General features: G+C 37.4%; 1 protein-coding gene across 23 annotated transcripts in view; it reads right to left on the reverse strand.

Annotated features, from left to right (window-relative positions):
* The window catches only part of TCF4 (transcription factor 4), a 340184-nt gene that overhangs the window by 81864 nt on the left and 240798 nt on the right, over positions 1–17522 (reverse strand). Inside the window, exon 1 of one of the 23 annotated variants that reach the window (XM_079784812.1) lies at positions 14337–14826. The exons of 20 other annotated variants lie outside the window; for them this stretch is intronic. In XM_079784812.1, the coding sequence (XP_079640938.1) occupies positions 14337–14405 (69 nt within the window). In that variant the 5' untranslated portion in view covers positions 14406–14826. Of the gene's footprint in view, positions 1–14336; positions 14827–17522 lie in introns of those variants that run through there. 2 more of the 23 variants (XM_079784811.1, XM_079784810.1) reach the window with 2 other exon arrangements.

Here is a 17522-nt window from a genome sequence, read left to right on the forward strand (position 1 = left end):
CAGCTCAGTTCTAAAAATCTGTTCGCCAATTCTTTATTTTCCTACATACAACACTGCCCATCAAAAACATGTTATGCCCACAATTCTAATAAAAAATTTCAGGAAGGAAAAATGTCATAAAAGAACAAATCCCCATTTCAGGATTTAACGTCAAAAATGGAAAACACAGGAATACAGTGCTTTTACACGTTCGTGTTTGTGACTTTTAAAGTCCTTCACGTGAACTCAGAGGTGGATTCCCTATGCAAATTGCCCAGGGCAAATGTCAAAAAGTAAAATATGTTTACATTTTTAAATCAACCCAAATGTCAATGGTACACTGGCTTCTATTTTACAGCAATAACCCCGACCTTCAATGCCTGTGTGGATAGCACTGAATGTGATAGCATGGAATGCCGTAAGGGTTAAAAGGAATATCTCTGTGGCCTCAACACACATTATATTTTGTCTTAATGATTTTTGGCAACCAACGACTGCATTTTCTACAATAGAATTTAATGAATAACATTTTTTTTTTTTTACATTCTGCCAGTACTCATTAAAATGCACTTGTTTGTGAAATGCAATAGCTAGCTATATGAAACCAAAATATTAATGCAAATTGGCATTTCTAAGTTTAAAGCAGTATTTGCATAACAGGAACTAAACATGGCACAGGCTAAAAGAGTGCACAACACAAATGCCTCTTAACACCATAATTACTACCCAGAGAAATGATGGTTTGCATGTACCATTAGGAGCCCAAGGAGAAAGCATCTGCCAGGACCGTAGGCTCCTTTTGCTCCCAATAAGAGGATGATGGGGGGAATGCTGCAATCGTCGTACCTATTAAACTAATATAGGTACACATTCCCTTCATCCACTGCCATCCATGGTTGTGACTGAAAAATAACTGATACACTTTGGAGTGTGCACATATGAATGGAAATGGTCATCCGCGCCATCAACATTCACCAGGCACAAATCTACACCTCTACACCTCAATAGTACATAGAATTATAAATATATATATATATATATATATATATATATATATATATATATATATATATATAATGTTTTATTCATTCTACCAATTATGTCCTACAAGGCTATTTTGGGTAGGAGGAACCTTGAGAAACATGACATTAACAGACGTTTCTATGCTTATTGATTTATTCAGCAAATATTATTTGAACACCTCTCCATGCATATTGTTGAGCTAACATTTGAGTAGAAGATAGAAAGCAACGTTTGTTTTCTAAATATTTCAAAGCTTATTAGGAGATGTAAAGAATTTTAAAATAATACAATCAGGCTAGGGACTAATGAGTGTTAAGAAAAAGTTGTACAGACTTTTTCGTTTATTTGGAAGAGATATTTGAATTATGTGAGTAAATACATATTATTTTTCTTTTATAAACTGAAATACTACTTTTTCTAGGACAGCCAGAGCCAAGGCATGAAGCGCTCTAAATTCTGTGGTGCCCAGTCCTCGGGGACCATCCTGCTCCAGGGACTTGAATAGCTGCATGCATAAGTGTATGCATGCATAGTGGATGTGTGACTCATTCATTTGGCTGCATAAACATTTCCTGGTTGTCCACAACATGTTGGCAAGTGTGTAAAGATACACCAAGACAGTCCCTCTTGGGAGGATCTCAGGTTGATTTAGAGAAGGTGATTCAAAGTCTTCACTGGGGACAAATGGCTAACTTTGAAAAGTGTGTCTGAATCAAGCTTTCAATTTAATAAAAGAGAGGTGAACACAGATCACATAAGCAATCATTAAAATGCTAGGCAGCATTAAAATATCAATTCTTACCTCAGATGTTTGCTGACTATAAAGCTATGAAAGTCAGCAATATATTTAAATACACAATAGAAGGGACTCTAGTTCTGTTATAATCCATGTGATCTTGAGTAAGTGATTTAACCACACGCTTCCATTTCCCAGAGAGCACTGTCCAACAGAACAAGGATGTACCTGTTGTATATCTGTACAGTCGATACAGTAACCACTAACCACAAGTGACTACCGAGCACACAGTATGACTGAGGAACTAAATTTTAAAATTTTTATTTTAATTAATTTACATGTAATGGTAAGAGCCACATGTGGCTGCTGGCTACCCCGTTGAAATACACAGTCCTAGACTGTGAAATGACATGACAACATTTGGAACACCTATCTTACTGGGGGTACAGTAAGAATTAGATTAGAAGGTATTTGAAAAGAACTGACACTTAAAAATACGCTTAATTGAATACTGATTATTACTATAATAAAATATTTACTGCAAGATTTATTTTGGCTATAAACCACTTTCCTAATAATTAAAGAAAGTCACAATAAGATTGATTTCAAGCTCTGTAAAAGTCCGACAAATTCCATACAAGCAGGTTTCTTGAAGCACATTCTAAAAACAATGTATAAGCAAGTTCTTGTTCTAAAATTATTCAGAGTACGATATTGGGACGTATAGAATAAGAGCATTCTTAAGAGATCAAAACTGAAATAAGGTCGCCGGCTGGTGTTGCTCAGTGGTTGGGCATTGACCTGTGAACCAGGAGGTCAAGATTCGATTCCCAGTCAGGGCACATGCCCGGGTTGCAGGCTCAATCCCTTGGGGGTGCAGGGGGGCATGCAGGAGGCAACCAATCAATGATTCTCTCTCATTGATGTTTCCGTCTCTCTCTCCCTTCCTCTCTGAAATCAATTTAAAAAAAAAACTGAAATAAGGTCAATGCTTCCTCCGAAAGCTTTGACTTAAATTTGCAATTAAAAATATATTACCATCTCCCAGAAACAGAAATCCTCAAATCAATGAAATCAGCATCAAAAATGGTAATCTTTATTATGCCTGGCACACACACACACAAATATTTACAATTTTTCTTCTTAGTTGCTCACTTTGAGTACAGATAACCCTGTACAATTAAATGTGGAAAACAAATAAAAACAAATGCCAACATAGAGCAGTCTTATCCTATGGCCCCAGCTGTGAGGAGCGCCGGAAACCCTAAAGGCCTCGGTCTGAGTTCACTAGGAACTGTGTGGCAGCAAGCTGGCCAGGGAAACGGGAAGACTCCCAGTGCGGACTCTGAGGGCACCTGTGGGACGGGGTTGAGGTATTACAGCCAGCGGGCTGGACAGGAAAGGAAAGCATATCTGTAGCCCAAATGGACTACAAATCAGAGCTGCCATTTCTGTGCCCAGCGGCCATCTCTCATCTGACTGAGCCTTGGAGAAACGTGCATGGCTTGAGGAGGAAACTGAAGAGGGGTACTAGTTATTGTCAGACTTGACAGCTCTTCCAAAGCTTGGCATTTAAGAAATGAGGTGTGCTTCTGGGTTCTCCAAGTTGGCAGGTGTAAGACTCTGCCACCAGACACTGCCACCTTCCTCCACAGGGGTGCCAGGGAAGGCAACCGAGGTTTCAAAATCACTCGCACATCACTGCCAAGAAGGACCCAACAGGGGTGGAAGCACAGCGGTGGCAGGAAGAGATCCCCAGTGGTGGATGGAGAGAGAAGCTGCATTACTGGGAAAGCTGAAAAGAGAGCCTTTCGTGTTGGTTTGAATCTTTAATCCTTCCTTGGTGTGGAGGACATACTTAATGACAAGGCAAACTATGTCCTTAGTGCCAAAAATACTTAAATGTAGTTAGCAAGTTTCTTTATGCTAATGTATTTCATGTTTGTCTCTATATCCTACAGAAAAAAATTAATGCTAATAAGCTTTTTCCTTTTAGAATGATTCTGATAAACCAACAGTTACAGTGGGAGAGAGTTCAAGATATTTTGAAAGGTAAAATATAAATATGTATTTAGGGTATGGAGAAATGTACATTACTGACTCAACATATTCTCAACATAACAGCTGCTATAAAGCCATTCCAATTGGGTCATAAATAATGTACTATATTTATAACACTTTAAGTAAAAATCTCACATTTTCATGGTACATGGTGAAATACCTGGACAATACTATAGTGTTCTGTACCAGAGAGGTGGGTGGGGGGAGGGAGCGAGAAAATTGTGAAGGGAAGGGAAGAGAAGGGGAGGGGAGGGCAGGGGAGGGGAGGGAAACAAGCTGCCGTCATTCATAAGGTGGCTCCCCATGCTGGGAATTAGTTAAGGTCCAGACATATTACTTCTAAAGAGGAACTTCTTAACCTCAGCACTAGTGAAGAGTGACCTGTGCGCTGTAGGAAGATACACAGCATCCCTGGCCTCTACCCACTGACTGCCAGAGGCCGAATCTCACCCTACTCTTGCAGTTGCGACAATCAAAAATTTTCCCAGGGGGCACCACTGTTCTAAAAATGTAAGTATGTAATTAGAGTATGCCAGAGAAAAATATTCACTTTGATTTCAGAAATCTTCACACAAATAATGGCCATCTCTACCAGTGTCTTTCTTCAGCCAAACAAAATATCCATTTATACTCATGATCGCTTAGTAACATGATATTTTGACCCTTTGCTTACAACTTTAAAATTGGCAATCTTTGTTCATTCTGGAACTTTTGGAACCCTATGATTATGTGATGGAAAATGTTTATTTTCAATTAACTCATTCTAAACTATATGCAATAATCAAAATAATATATTCTATGTAAATTTTTGATGAATAAACAAGTTTTGAGTAATAAATAATTGGCATTATCTATTACTGTCTAGTTATGTAATCTATCCATCTATCCACCCACTCATCCATACTTTCTCCGATCCAGCCATACATTTATCATCATCAAATCTGTCATGCTTTCAATTCTGATTGAGTTACACAGGTAAAAAGCCTAGGACCAGCCAAAGAGCTTAATCTACATAGCTCCCTATTGGCATTGCATCTGTGAAGGCACTATTATCTATAAATAATTCCACATCAGGCCAGCTGTGTATTTTATATACTACATCATCTACTTGAGATTATAGAACTGTCTCCATATCTGAATGTAACTAAGTTTTGTCAGATTGGTTTTACTGCTAGGTAGGTAATATATTGCCACATTCAAGATCCCAACCCTGATTATCCTGAGAAGGTCAACATGGAAATACATCAACCTAATGCAGGAACTACCACCTAACTCTAAAACAGGTTAGAGTTAAATGGATCTGAAAAGGGAACATTAAAAATGTATTCAAGATTCCAAAGACAAAAGCTAGCCTAAAACTACGTGGGCATAATTTGTTTTGCCTTTTTCATCTGTTTTTCTTTTTTCATCATCTAAAAATGATGGAGGAAAAGAGCCATAAAACCAAAATGTCCCCTGAAAGGAACAAATCTAGTATGGTTTTGCATTTCTCAATGTCATATCTGAAAGGTAAAAAAGTTTAGGTTAGAATATCGCAATGATTCACATAAGTCACCTTTTTGGGGTAATCAAGTAAACTGAATCATAAAGCTTTTATTAGCAAAATTGACACTATAAAGCTGGGCCAAGAGCATCCCCTATTACATGCATTCTTTAAAAGGTAAAGGCATTTAACAATCATGCATCTATTTCCAGCAATTTTAGCTCATTCCCTGAAAGAATCCAAGAGGTTTGCTGCACTTTGCAACCTCTGGGAAGTAGGCTTATCAGATTCACATCAACATATCTCATTTTACAGTTACCTTATTTAAGTTTTTAATACAGCACAGGTCTTTTGCTCAGGTGTTAATAGGAAAATCAATTTTAAGTCACAACAGCTGTGATCATTTTAAATATCACAGCTGTCAAGTGTTGAAAATAACCAATTTGAGCATACACATTTCTGCTGCAAATGTAACAAAATGAAAATATGATGGGATTTTATCTTTTACTCCCTCTGAAGCTGGATGTCTAATACAATAGTAGAGTAATAACTTATTTGCTTTAAAACAAAATCAGGCCCCCGTTTCTTTGCTGACCTAGACAACAGATGGCTTATAAGAACAGAAAAGATCATTTTTAAGATATCCTCCTATGGAACTGACTGTGGAACATGTTTAATTATGGAAATAGTATGAACTCTGGAAAGACGGAGTTAAATAGTTGATATCAAAATTGAGAGTTCATTTATGTAAACATTTTGCTGCGAAGCTCGGGGGGAGATTAAGTGGGATCCATGCTACACATTAAGTGTTATTAAAGTCTAGGAATTTCAGTTACTACACAGAACAAAATCTAAACTCATATGAATAGTTTTAAGTGGCATCTTCCAGGAAATAATGGCATTTTAACCACTTCTTTGCAAACTCAACCTATCCATTTGATGGGATGAAATAAAGACACTTTTCTCCCCCTCTCAATCCAAAACTGTTGTCATTACATTTTGAAGAATTTAATCACATTCTTAAAGAATCCTTAAAAATAGAAGTAATATGTCTGGACCTTCACTAATCCCAGCATGGTGAGGCAAAAAGGAAAGGGGCATATTTATTCCATTGGCTGCAGAAAGTTTAGGTTTCTATGTGTGAAATTAATTGTGGACAATGAACACCCAAGAAATTCTAGAAGAATCTTAATCATTGCCCTCTATGCCACAGGAAGAAACGGGGCTCACATGTTTAAAAAACGATATTGTATGATCAAGACAAGGAGGAAATAAACTAAAGAAAAAAGCACAATCTCAGACCAAAGCACTGTCAACATAACACAACTTACATTATTGTTTTAAAAATCTACTGCAACTCTACCAACCTCCTGAAAAATAAATAACCAGAAATTAACAACCTAGAGTATGTTCATCCCAGACCTGCAAACCTACCCAAATTAAGTTGATAGGCCCCTTGACTTCCTTTATTTCATCCCCTTACAGATTCACAGGGTAGAAATCAAAGTTGGTGCTGTTTGTTCCTCAACAAGTTCTCCTAAAAGGCTGCGACCCCCTCATCCTGCTTAGGAAAGCGTGGTGAAGCGGGTATAGGAGAGCCCTCCCCTCCCCTATTATTTGCATATTAATTTCAAAGCTACATGAAAAACATCGCAGTCTTTTAATCATATCAACACACAAAAAGGCACTACAAAGTGAAACTACACTTGTTAAACGTTTACCCCAACCCCCACGTCACACAAAGGAAGCCTCAGAAGACAGCCCCCACCCCGCTCCTGGATGCTGAGCCTCCACTTCTGAATTGGAATAACAGGTGCAGAAATAATAATGTGCTGGGCAATCAACTTTTTCCCTCTGATTTGTCAGTTTAGCTTAATAATGCCATCAGGAATGTAAACATTTCTGCAATTTATATTTAAAAGTCAATAAAATAATGGGGTACAGAATTTATCCTTTTTAATTTTTTAAGTAATACATTTGATTATTTTAATCACGTCAGTACTTAACTGGATGGGGTTTAAATATGCATGAAACATCAATTTAATTTGTTTTATTCGTTAGGAAAGCTATTGAGTAATACAGCATTATTCTTCTTAAAAAAAAGAAGCGTGCACATCCTGGGGGTAAGGGAGTCTACACACTTCCACTTTCTGCCGCCTTTCTTAGAGATGGAATGCCAGGGCCTCCAGAATGTCTGTCATTCTGGACCTTCTCAAAGGGTAACGAAAGAGGTGAGCATCCAGGACACACTCACTAGAGGGCAAACCAAAACAAGGCCCTGTTTCCAGTCTGCGGATCAACTTCACTGGGGCCACAGTAATAGGACTGTGGTTGGTAAAGGCATCAGCCATTTGGAAAATGGTGTGAGAGTTTTACCCCACACTGCAATTCCCGCTGGAACTGGATCATTATTGGTGCAGCCATTCAGGACTCTATAATTCTCACCCCCAGGTTTGGGGAGGTGAAAAAGCCAAGTCAAGTGTTAGCCTCCACTCTTAACATCCCCTCTTCATTTTCAGGTCAGCTACATTGGAAGCAGCTGGAATTCAACTCTCCCCACTCTGTCCCACCAATTACCTCAATGTGCCCTCTCTCCAAGAGTGTAATTTGGCCTCTAGGAAAGCACAGCCCACTAGGTCCCTGGAGGATGCCTGCATTTTTTCGGTGGAGTATAAAATTAGACCAGCATCTACATTACTCCCGCCCCTGACTTTTCAGGTGCTTTAAGCCTCTCTTTATCCCAATTTGGGGGTGGACTGCCTTTAAAACAGTATACTCTCCCAAAATAAATGTGATAGGTGCAGTGTCCCCCTTTTAAGTCATTGAATAAAATGCCCTGATTAGCATGTACAGATTTCTTTAAAAAATAAGAAGAATCTAAAGAAAACTAGGTATAGACTTGAAGAAACATGGAGGTTAAAGACAAAAATATCAGAAATGTGAATTTTTAATTTCCAATCAGAACATAAATACATCTATTAATAAGAGGTTGTGGTATAAGCCATGAATCTTTAGCATTGCAAAAAGTAAAGTCTCCCAAAGTTTGCGTTTGTAACCACTAAACCAATTAATTTCAACCGGAAGAACAATTAATATCTATATGCACAAGATGATAGGACAATATGCCAAATAGTTTATTACAGATTCTAAAATGTTAACCCTCCAATGAGGGAAGTTTGCTGAAAATCCCATGCAAAACTTCTTTGCAGATCACTTCATACTTCAAAATGTAGTTACTTTATGGAAGTGTCTCTTTCAGATTTGTCACTATTCATCTCTGTGTTTCCTATTATACAGATAATTGCTTTTTTAAAGAACTATGATGATCTCTTAAATAGATTATAAATATTTTATAAATACACAGGGCTCCAACTATTTTTCTTAATCAATACTGTTTACCACAATAACTTTACCTTATGCCATCTTAGAGATATATCTGAAGTAATAAGGGCTGATTTAAACCCAATCAAATATATACACTCTGAAAGACTTAAATCTAAAAGTACCTTTAAATTATATGGACTGTGACAATGAACTTTTTTGTGACTCTAATAATACTGGAGAAAAATGGAGGAAAGCCTGGTAACCTTCCATGTGTCTGACCTGAAATTCTCAGTGACAGGACCTGCCTATTTAGGTTTGAAATGGGGAGCGAGTATGTCTCCACTGCATTTTCTTCTCAAGATAAAGGTTAAATCTGAATTCTAACAACTTTTAAAATTGCCACATTCACATAAAAAAAATCTGTATTTTCACTGAATTAGAAATTACTGTTTTTCTTAAAGAATCTCAGGAGGCAGGTTGCTGACCATAGGTATGGCCTGCATGCTGATTATAGAGAAATAACACTAAGACATTTTCCCCCTCAGTAGCACCACAGTGACAGAAGTTTCACGTTGGCTTGGAAACACATTCACACCACACTCATAGTAATGAAAGATGACAATGTCTAAAATCCAACTGTGATACAAGCCATTTAAAAATAAGATATAAGGAAGAAACCACTAATTCTCAAGCCTCTGTGGTGGCACTGAAATTTTAGTGAAAACAAAACAAATAGGAGTGTAATGCAAACCACATTTATAATGGAACAGGAAACAAACAATTCTTCAGCACAATTTCCTGCAGATCATTTGGAAAGGTATTTAAAGACGGCACCAGCGATTAGACCTCTTCCTGGCCACTTTTCTTCTCAACCCTCTTTGCCATGTTCCAAAGTCCTTCCTAATTCTTGAAACAATGCCATCATCTAGCGCTATAAGGATGCTTATTAATTATCAACACTGTATGAAAAATGTTCAGACATACCAGAAATTAGGGATTAAATAAAATTAACCAAATATGTGACCGATCCATATTTTCTTCGCAAGAAATTAGCCTCAGAGAAATGTTCAAATTGGCATCTGTGAGTCTCATGCAGGGATTTTGGAAATTTAATCAGAGGCCGAGAACAAGATGTAGCCACAATATCAAGATTAAGCATCTGGTGAATTTTAACCAGCTTTAACCTAAAGAATAAAATCAACATAATTTTGTTTTAAGCAAGCAAGCATAGAGGAGAAAAAATATGACTTTCATTGTTATTTTCAAATGAGTAAATTAAAATGCTTTATATGTCAGGGATACCAAAAAGTAAGCTCACTTAAAGGAACTTTTTCCTGCATATTCTTTCTTTGATATGCTTTGTTTTCTTGAATCAGTGGGGAGTTGAAAAATTATATTAGTTTGTGACCTAAGCAAATGTTTGCCTGTTAGAGCAGCTAAACAATAATTTTAAAAAGTAATGTATTTATATCAGCTACTTTAATTTATAATCGTGGTTCTTAAAATAGTAAGTATATGAAATACTTTAAAATATTAAATGCAATTTGCATAGCTGATACAATAATGAAAACTTTAAAACCCATGGCTACCTGCATGAGACTCCTGGAACTAATTGTGAGGTTTGCAAAGAATGTAGCAGAAAATATGATTACTGGTATTATTTAAATATTAAGCTTTTTTTGTTAGCACTTCCTGTGGTATATGAAAAAAAAGGCTAAACATCTCATACCCTAATTTTTAGCTTTAAAAAATGTAGGTGACTCACTGAAGTTGTCACTTATTCATAGGAAAACTTTCTTCTAATTCCCAGCTGAGAGATTTTAATATTAAAAAGTTCCTACTTTTTCATCTTAAGCAGGAATTATGAAAATGTTTTATTTTGACCCCGATATCAGAAATAAACATCCCTTTCCATCTCTAAACTTCATGGAGTTGAAAAGCTGCACAAATATGACCAACAGTCAGAATATAAACATGGGAAGCTCATTACCATTTACTTTCTGAGATTTGATGACTTGACAAATAACTATTTCAAAACAACTAGTTTGAAACATGGTTTGAAGCTTGTTAGTATAAAGCAAAAAGAGCAATTACAATAATTATAGGTTTCTCTATACGGTTTAACACATGCACATGCTGGCGAGAGCTGATGATGTGATCTTAAATTACCATTAGGAGGAAATTTCGCCACTTTTGTTTTCAATTTCATTTGCCATAATTTTATCTTTGTGGAATTGCTTTATTTTTAGAAATGTGAAATTTGACCAAATAATTACTTATTAAAATTCTTATCCAGTGAATAAGAAGATGTAAGCAGTTATAAAAATAAAAATTTAGAGGCAGAGCCATACTTACTGTGGGCCAGGTAATAGCTGTTCCTAGCCTGAATGAGGACAGACACAGCAGCACAGTTGCATAGAAGCTTATACTCCTAACATTTAAAAGAAACAACTGGTTTCTGTGCAAAAAAACCTGTCTCGTAGTTCAGAGGCAATGCTTTCAAATTTTTTATTTATCTGAGAATGGGATTCATTTGTATTTAAACCTCTAATCAGTCCACAGAGAAAAGAAATGACAAAATTGATGTGATCAAGTTCATTAAACTCACACCTCAGGAAAAAAGGCTGCTTTTTCAAAATACATTCTGGTTTATATTCAATAATTAGTCTTTGACAGCTCTCGTGTTCCGATTTTTATAGGTTTAGGCTTCACGAAGTCCATACTTCAGTATTTCACAGAAAGAAGACGAAGACAACAATTTGTCATGGGATATGGCCATGGAAACACTTCATAACTTAAGGTAATAGAAAATTCACATTTCCCTTTGTCATAAAATATCACTGATTATACTATTTCTATAAAAAGTTAGAGGAAAACTGATTTTACGAACCCTATAGCTGCCAGTTCAAAAGGAAGAAATCATAATTGTTGTAATGCTTAATGGTACTCTTCCCACAACCTGAAATCTCAGTGTTTTGAAATGATTTTACATTCTTCTTCTTTTGTTTATTCCCAGGGAAAACCTGCTTCCTCTGGCCTCTCTCAGTTCAGAGAGTTCAAACTGAATTTAAACAAGTAATTGACTTGTCACTGGGAAAAAAAGGAGGAATTCAGCACTGTGTTGTCTTCAGAGGAAAGCTTGTGTAACAAATAGCTGATCACAGTTAACTCCAACAGTGTAGGTTAAAACACACATTGGTCAGAAGCACACATAGACACAGAAACACATAGATGCTCAGTCACAAAACAACAAATGAGACTCAGAAAATGTAAAGTTTCTTCCATAGGCATTTTGAACAATTAACGCATGGCATACACAATCTCCGCAAGATGTCTGGCACCAAATCAAAAGCCGCTGAATGCAGAATTAGAGCCAGTACAATACACACTGTAGAATAAACAAAAATCTGCTTCTCCAGTGTATGCATGAAGGCCTTTTTTAAAAATGGTATAGAACTGGCCCCATCCAAGGAACATGTGCGACTGGACTTTGCTGTCTGTTTCAGAAAGCTGAAATGAAGAACTGGTGAGCATCCGTGGTTTCAAAAGCTTTCTGCTCCTGTTCCAAGCGGCTATTTTTTCTAACGATAATGTATGTACAATTTGCCTCTTTCTAGTGTTTGAATCAATAGAGATACACATCACCAGATTTGTTTTTAATAAACGCCTTAAAACAGTTCCTATAAATACATTTCCTGTGACAGAGCGATCTTGATTTTATGAGTACCATCCTCTCAAAAAAAAAAATCTAACAACCAAAATATTTGGCAACTGAGAGGGCATATTAGTGATATGATGTCATATTCAGCATTTTCTTATGGTAGAGGCAACTGGCAAGCTGTGGGAATGGAACACATATTTTTAAAAATTCCTTTTGGCTAAAAGGGAGTTAAAATGCCCAAAACATAAACTAAAATTTTGTGAGTTAAGATATTTAAGATGTAACATCAACAATTAACATATAAAAATCATATCACTGGTAATTCATAAATATAAAAACCATGGAAACTTATATACATTGTGATTCTCTTATAATGCACAAGGGTCTTATAATCCCTGAAACTATTTTACTGTTTCCAAGACACTTTTTCTTACTATGATAGAATCACAAAATTTTCATTAAGAGTGTTTTAAAATTAAAGGTGCTGACTATGTTTTGCAAGGAATGTCAAAAAGATAATAGGCAAAAGTCTTAAGAACTACATATGAGTAACTACCAACTGCAAATTAGGCACTTTTTTTTAAAAGTTACATAATCCTAATACTTATGTTTACAAATTTAACCACTTCATTTGATCAGCTCACACATAGGCATTTGATTTAAAATTATATTTCCCTTACCACACTTAACGATTCTTCTAATTACACACTATGTTCTCTTTTTTCAAAAAAGGTAAAAAGAGGACAGTTTTATGAACTTTTGATGATCTACTCCCACTTTTCAAAATAAAAGTCTACGATTTTACTTCAGCAGTTGCCCATTCACAAAATTGGCTTCTTGAATTATTAATTTTCCTAAACCATATTATATCCTCAAACACTCCTGTGCATTCCAGCATATAATCAGTTAGAACTGTTATGCATACATCGGCACATGCATACACTCCTGCATATACCGCCACATACATACACACACGTTTAATTCGTCTGCGCCAATCCCTACAGCTGAATTGGGCCTTCTTGAAAGCTCTGATCGGTCCCTTTTGGCCCAACTATCACACCCTGATTCAGATCAATCCAAATGTAAGTTCGAAGTACACAGAGAGAGCAATTCCTAAATGGATGCTTTTTGCTTTTTCTCCATTCTCTTCCCTATTTTACAATAATAAAATGTGCTCCTCTATCGCCCAACAACTCTTCTGGAGAGCCCCACATACCGATTTCAAAATATTGAAATCCTTTTCCTTCAGAGGGCCCAGCCGAAGGGAAAAAAAAATAAACCTCCAGATGGCAAGTATAAACCTTCTGCTGGGGTTATGCGCAAAATACCAGACACGTTTTTAGTATTTTTTTCTTTTTCTTAAATAAAGTGTTTCAGTTGGAAGGGGAAATTTTGAGGAAAGAAGCCACACAACACAAATAACTTACAATATTGTTATATGCATGAATGACTATTCTGTTTTTTTTTCTTCCTCTTTTTAGTTTTTTTTTTTTAAAAAAAAAAAACAGGCTTATATAATCTACTTCTTAATTAGAAGTCTAAGTTCTATGTCTTTGCTCTATTGTAACCTTTCAAAATTTTCCCACTAAATCCAATTCCCTTAAGCTTCCAACTTAGTTAAATCTAGATATCACAAAACCTCAGTCTAGGGAGAAACCCAAATTTCCTCTGAGCCTAACTCCGCGTTCTCAATTCTGCTCCTCATATCTGCTTTTCCTTCCAAACAGTCATTTGGAAGGAACAAGAACTTTCCAAAAATCTTTTTTCTTTCTTTCTTTCATCTCATCACCTCCCAACTTTACGTGACTGCAAACTTTCCTTCTAGGATCCACTCTGCAAAGCTCTGAAACTACCTATTTTTCTACCCTGGGGGGGGGGGGGCGGGTTAAATTTTTAAAAAGAAGGCAACAATAATATCCTAGGATTGGCAAATGGTAAATATTTCATGGCACCCAAGAAGGTGCGGCAGTCCTAACCCAACTTTGCAAACAATGACCACCACCTAGGATGCTCATCCCTGCGACAATAAAACTTGTCAAAAATCCCCCTCGCAGCCCGCGTCCGCTTACCGCTTTCCCATTATAGTAGTACATCAAAGAGTTGCCGCCCATGCCCGGGATTGTGTATGCGCAGTACATGGTCTCGGATTCTTTTTTCTCCTCAGTACCACTCTAACAACTTTTATTTCAAACTCGCTGTCCCTTTTTTCACAACAATTCCTTCAGTTGCATTTTCCCATATGGCCGGGCCAAGCGTGGTGAATATGCAAAGCAGGAAGAGACCATTCCTGGCGGGCGGGGGAGGCCGCCGCGCTGCTGTCAGACGCTCAAGTGTGCGCAGCGGAGCTGGAAGGCGGCCCGGCCCTGATGGAGCTCTAAATCCTAATGCGTACGCGACATCGATTCAACTTTTTCCCAGGGCTTTTCACTAGTTCCTCGAATGATGCCGATTCTGACCAATTTCTGCAGTCTTCACTTTTTCCCCCTTTCTTTTCTTTCTTTCCTTTTTTTTTTCTTTCTTTTTTTCTTTCCTTTTTGTTCTAGGCACCCTTTTCTTCTCTAAAATTTCCACTCAACTGCCTTAGGGTAAAAGTGGAACAGGGTCCATTATTGAGCAGAATACAAATGCAGTTAATTGACTCCCCTCTCTCTCTCCCTCTCTTTCTTTTTTGTTTTAATTTGATTAAAAAGCGAGTGGCAGGAAGGGAATCGTATGATGCACATCTAATAACTCTGCCATCTGTCTCTGCTGCTGGCTAGCTCCCAGCATTGTACGCAGCTGCCTGAGAACTCGACTTGGAGAAAGGGGAGGGAAAGGGGAGAGAGGGAAAAAACACACACACACACACACACAAAAACCCCACCACGTCTCTGACCTCGCTCAAAAGGAGAGAGGGGGCAGTGTTTTCTGACTGCTTGGTCATCAACCTACAAAACGGGGTTGCGGAATGAAACAGAGTAACAGTGTGGCCCGCCCAGGGCTCTGCCAGCCCTTGCCTTTGCCCTGCTGGTGGGAAGGGTGGCCCCCTGTGAACTTCACCTTGCCACTCCACAGACCACCGCGGGTGTCCAAAGGCGAGCCCTCAGAATGGAATGGGGCTGTGCTCCCCTCGCAGAGACTGGGCACCCCAAATAGGCGCACATTGTGGAGAACGGATTTGTGCTTTTCCTGTGGCTTTGGGTAATCTGCCACTACCTGAACGCTGCTTTGCTTGCTGGGTTCAAAAGCAGGACTTAATGGTACATCCGAACCTCCCAATGACTTAAGAGTTGTCAGTTCCTAAAAAGGCACCTCTGAGACATATATTCAGATGACTGTATCATCCAAGTAAGCCAGTTTATTAAAAGAAATATTTTAATAAACATTCCCCTGCACATTTTTCGAAACTTAAATTTTTTTTACTAAACTTAAGTGATTAAGAGAGGAAAAACCTTCTTTCACCTTTACTGATCACAAGTGAACAATAGAATCTTTCTAGATCCAACATTTCTAACAAGCAATTTAACAGTTAGCCATTGCTTTATTTTTAAATATTATGTCAACCAACAAAAAGGGGGGGGGGGGGAATGAACAAAAAAGAAAAAAAGAAAGGATGGTGGGGGAAGAGGAGATGGGCTGACTTGAGCTTGCCAAATTCAGAGCATCACAGGAAAGGAGGGCCTCTGGGAATTGATCCCAAATGAAACTAAATCATTTGCATATGCCGAAGTAAATGCCACCGGAGCATACATCCATTCTCAAGAATCAACTTCAATAATTCAAAGCACCTATTTCCTTACAACTCAACATGGTAACAAAACACAGACGGTATTCATAAACAAGGAGGGACTGTGGTGTGGGTTCTGAAGAGCAAAGCCTTGGCTAACAGTGGAAAGTTTCCCCCACACTCTAAAGTAAACACACACACACCCCGCACAAACACACATATAGCGAAGGCCCAGAGGTTTGTCTAACTCACTTGCTCTGCATTTATTCGGAAGGTCCCCAGAGGTTTGTGTAAACAGTACTTGAATTATAATCACACATTTCATTCAAATTTCATGCTTTGAGGATTTTTTCCTCATTAGAACAGTTAGTTGTCAATCTGACAGGATCACATTTGTAACCTTTAAACCACCCTCAGTGTTTCATAGACGAGGCCAGGATACTCCTCTACTGGAGGACAGTGAGTAAAAACCTCGACTTCGAAAGAGGCTGGAATTTAAAGAGAGAGATGTTGTTGTTTTTCCCTTTCTGGTTGTTGTTCCTTTGTTGATTCTTATAGGAACCCCCTTATTTAGAAGCCTGTTTCTAGACTCTAACTTTTTATAGATAGACTGTTAGGAAGATTTTGTAGCCATTTTTATAAACAACCATTCTGCTTCCTCTACATAAAAGGGCTTTCTTATATATTTTTAAAACATATAAATGCCTTTCTATTAATTATGTAAGTATAAATTTTTCATACTTTAATGAGCTACAATTAATATTTTAATAATTGAAGCTCTCATTGCTTTTAAATATATTAACATGTGCATAAATAAATATTTTTAATCGGAAAAGGTGAAAGAGATTTTTAAACCCTGACAAATCAGCACATGGGACTCTAAAAATTAAAAAGGGACTAGAACATTAAGCTTCCGGGTTTCATTAACTAATGAAAATGCGTATGAAATTTCAAAAGTACAAATATGCAATGATTCATAAAGATCCACTTCTTTGAAAGGTGATCTACGCATTATAACTGGTGAGACACTAAACATATCATCTGGTGACATCCATCCAGGTTTTGGTTTGCTGACCTTAGAGTACATTTCAATCACAGAGCACAAGTCAGTGGTTTGTAAACTGAGACATTTCTGCAAACTCAGACTTTGAAGTTTTCTCTGTGACAGAAATATCACCCATGATAAAATTTTAGTGTGACGTGTGGAGAGTTAGTGCAGAAGTAGAACAACTGAAGTTATGCGTATAAATCCATATGTTTCATGATAATTTAAAAGACATCTTAATCACAGCAGCCAATTTTAAGGGACCCTGTCCTGGTCTGTTGTTTGTTTAATCAGGGTGTATTTGGGTAAGTTACCGAACTAGCAGTAGCTGGGCAAAGAGTCCCTTGTTATCATTAAAATGATAAGGGATGAGGGTAGCCACACAAAATAGTAAGCCAGCACTCTTGTTCCTGGTTAGTTACAAATGCCATGGAGGACAGTAGGGGTAGGCAATGTGGTAAGGTGTGACTTTTGTTAATTTCAAAGGGGGAAAAATTCTTACCA

This window comes from Cnephaeus nilssonii (assembly GCF_951640355.1).
Source record: "Cnephaeus nilssonii genome assembly, chromosome: 11".
Taxonomy (NCBI): Eukaryota; Metazoa; Chordata; class Mammalia; order Chiroptera; family Vespertilionidae; genus Cnephaeus; species Cnephaeus nilssonii.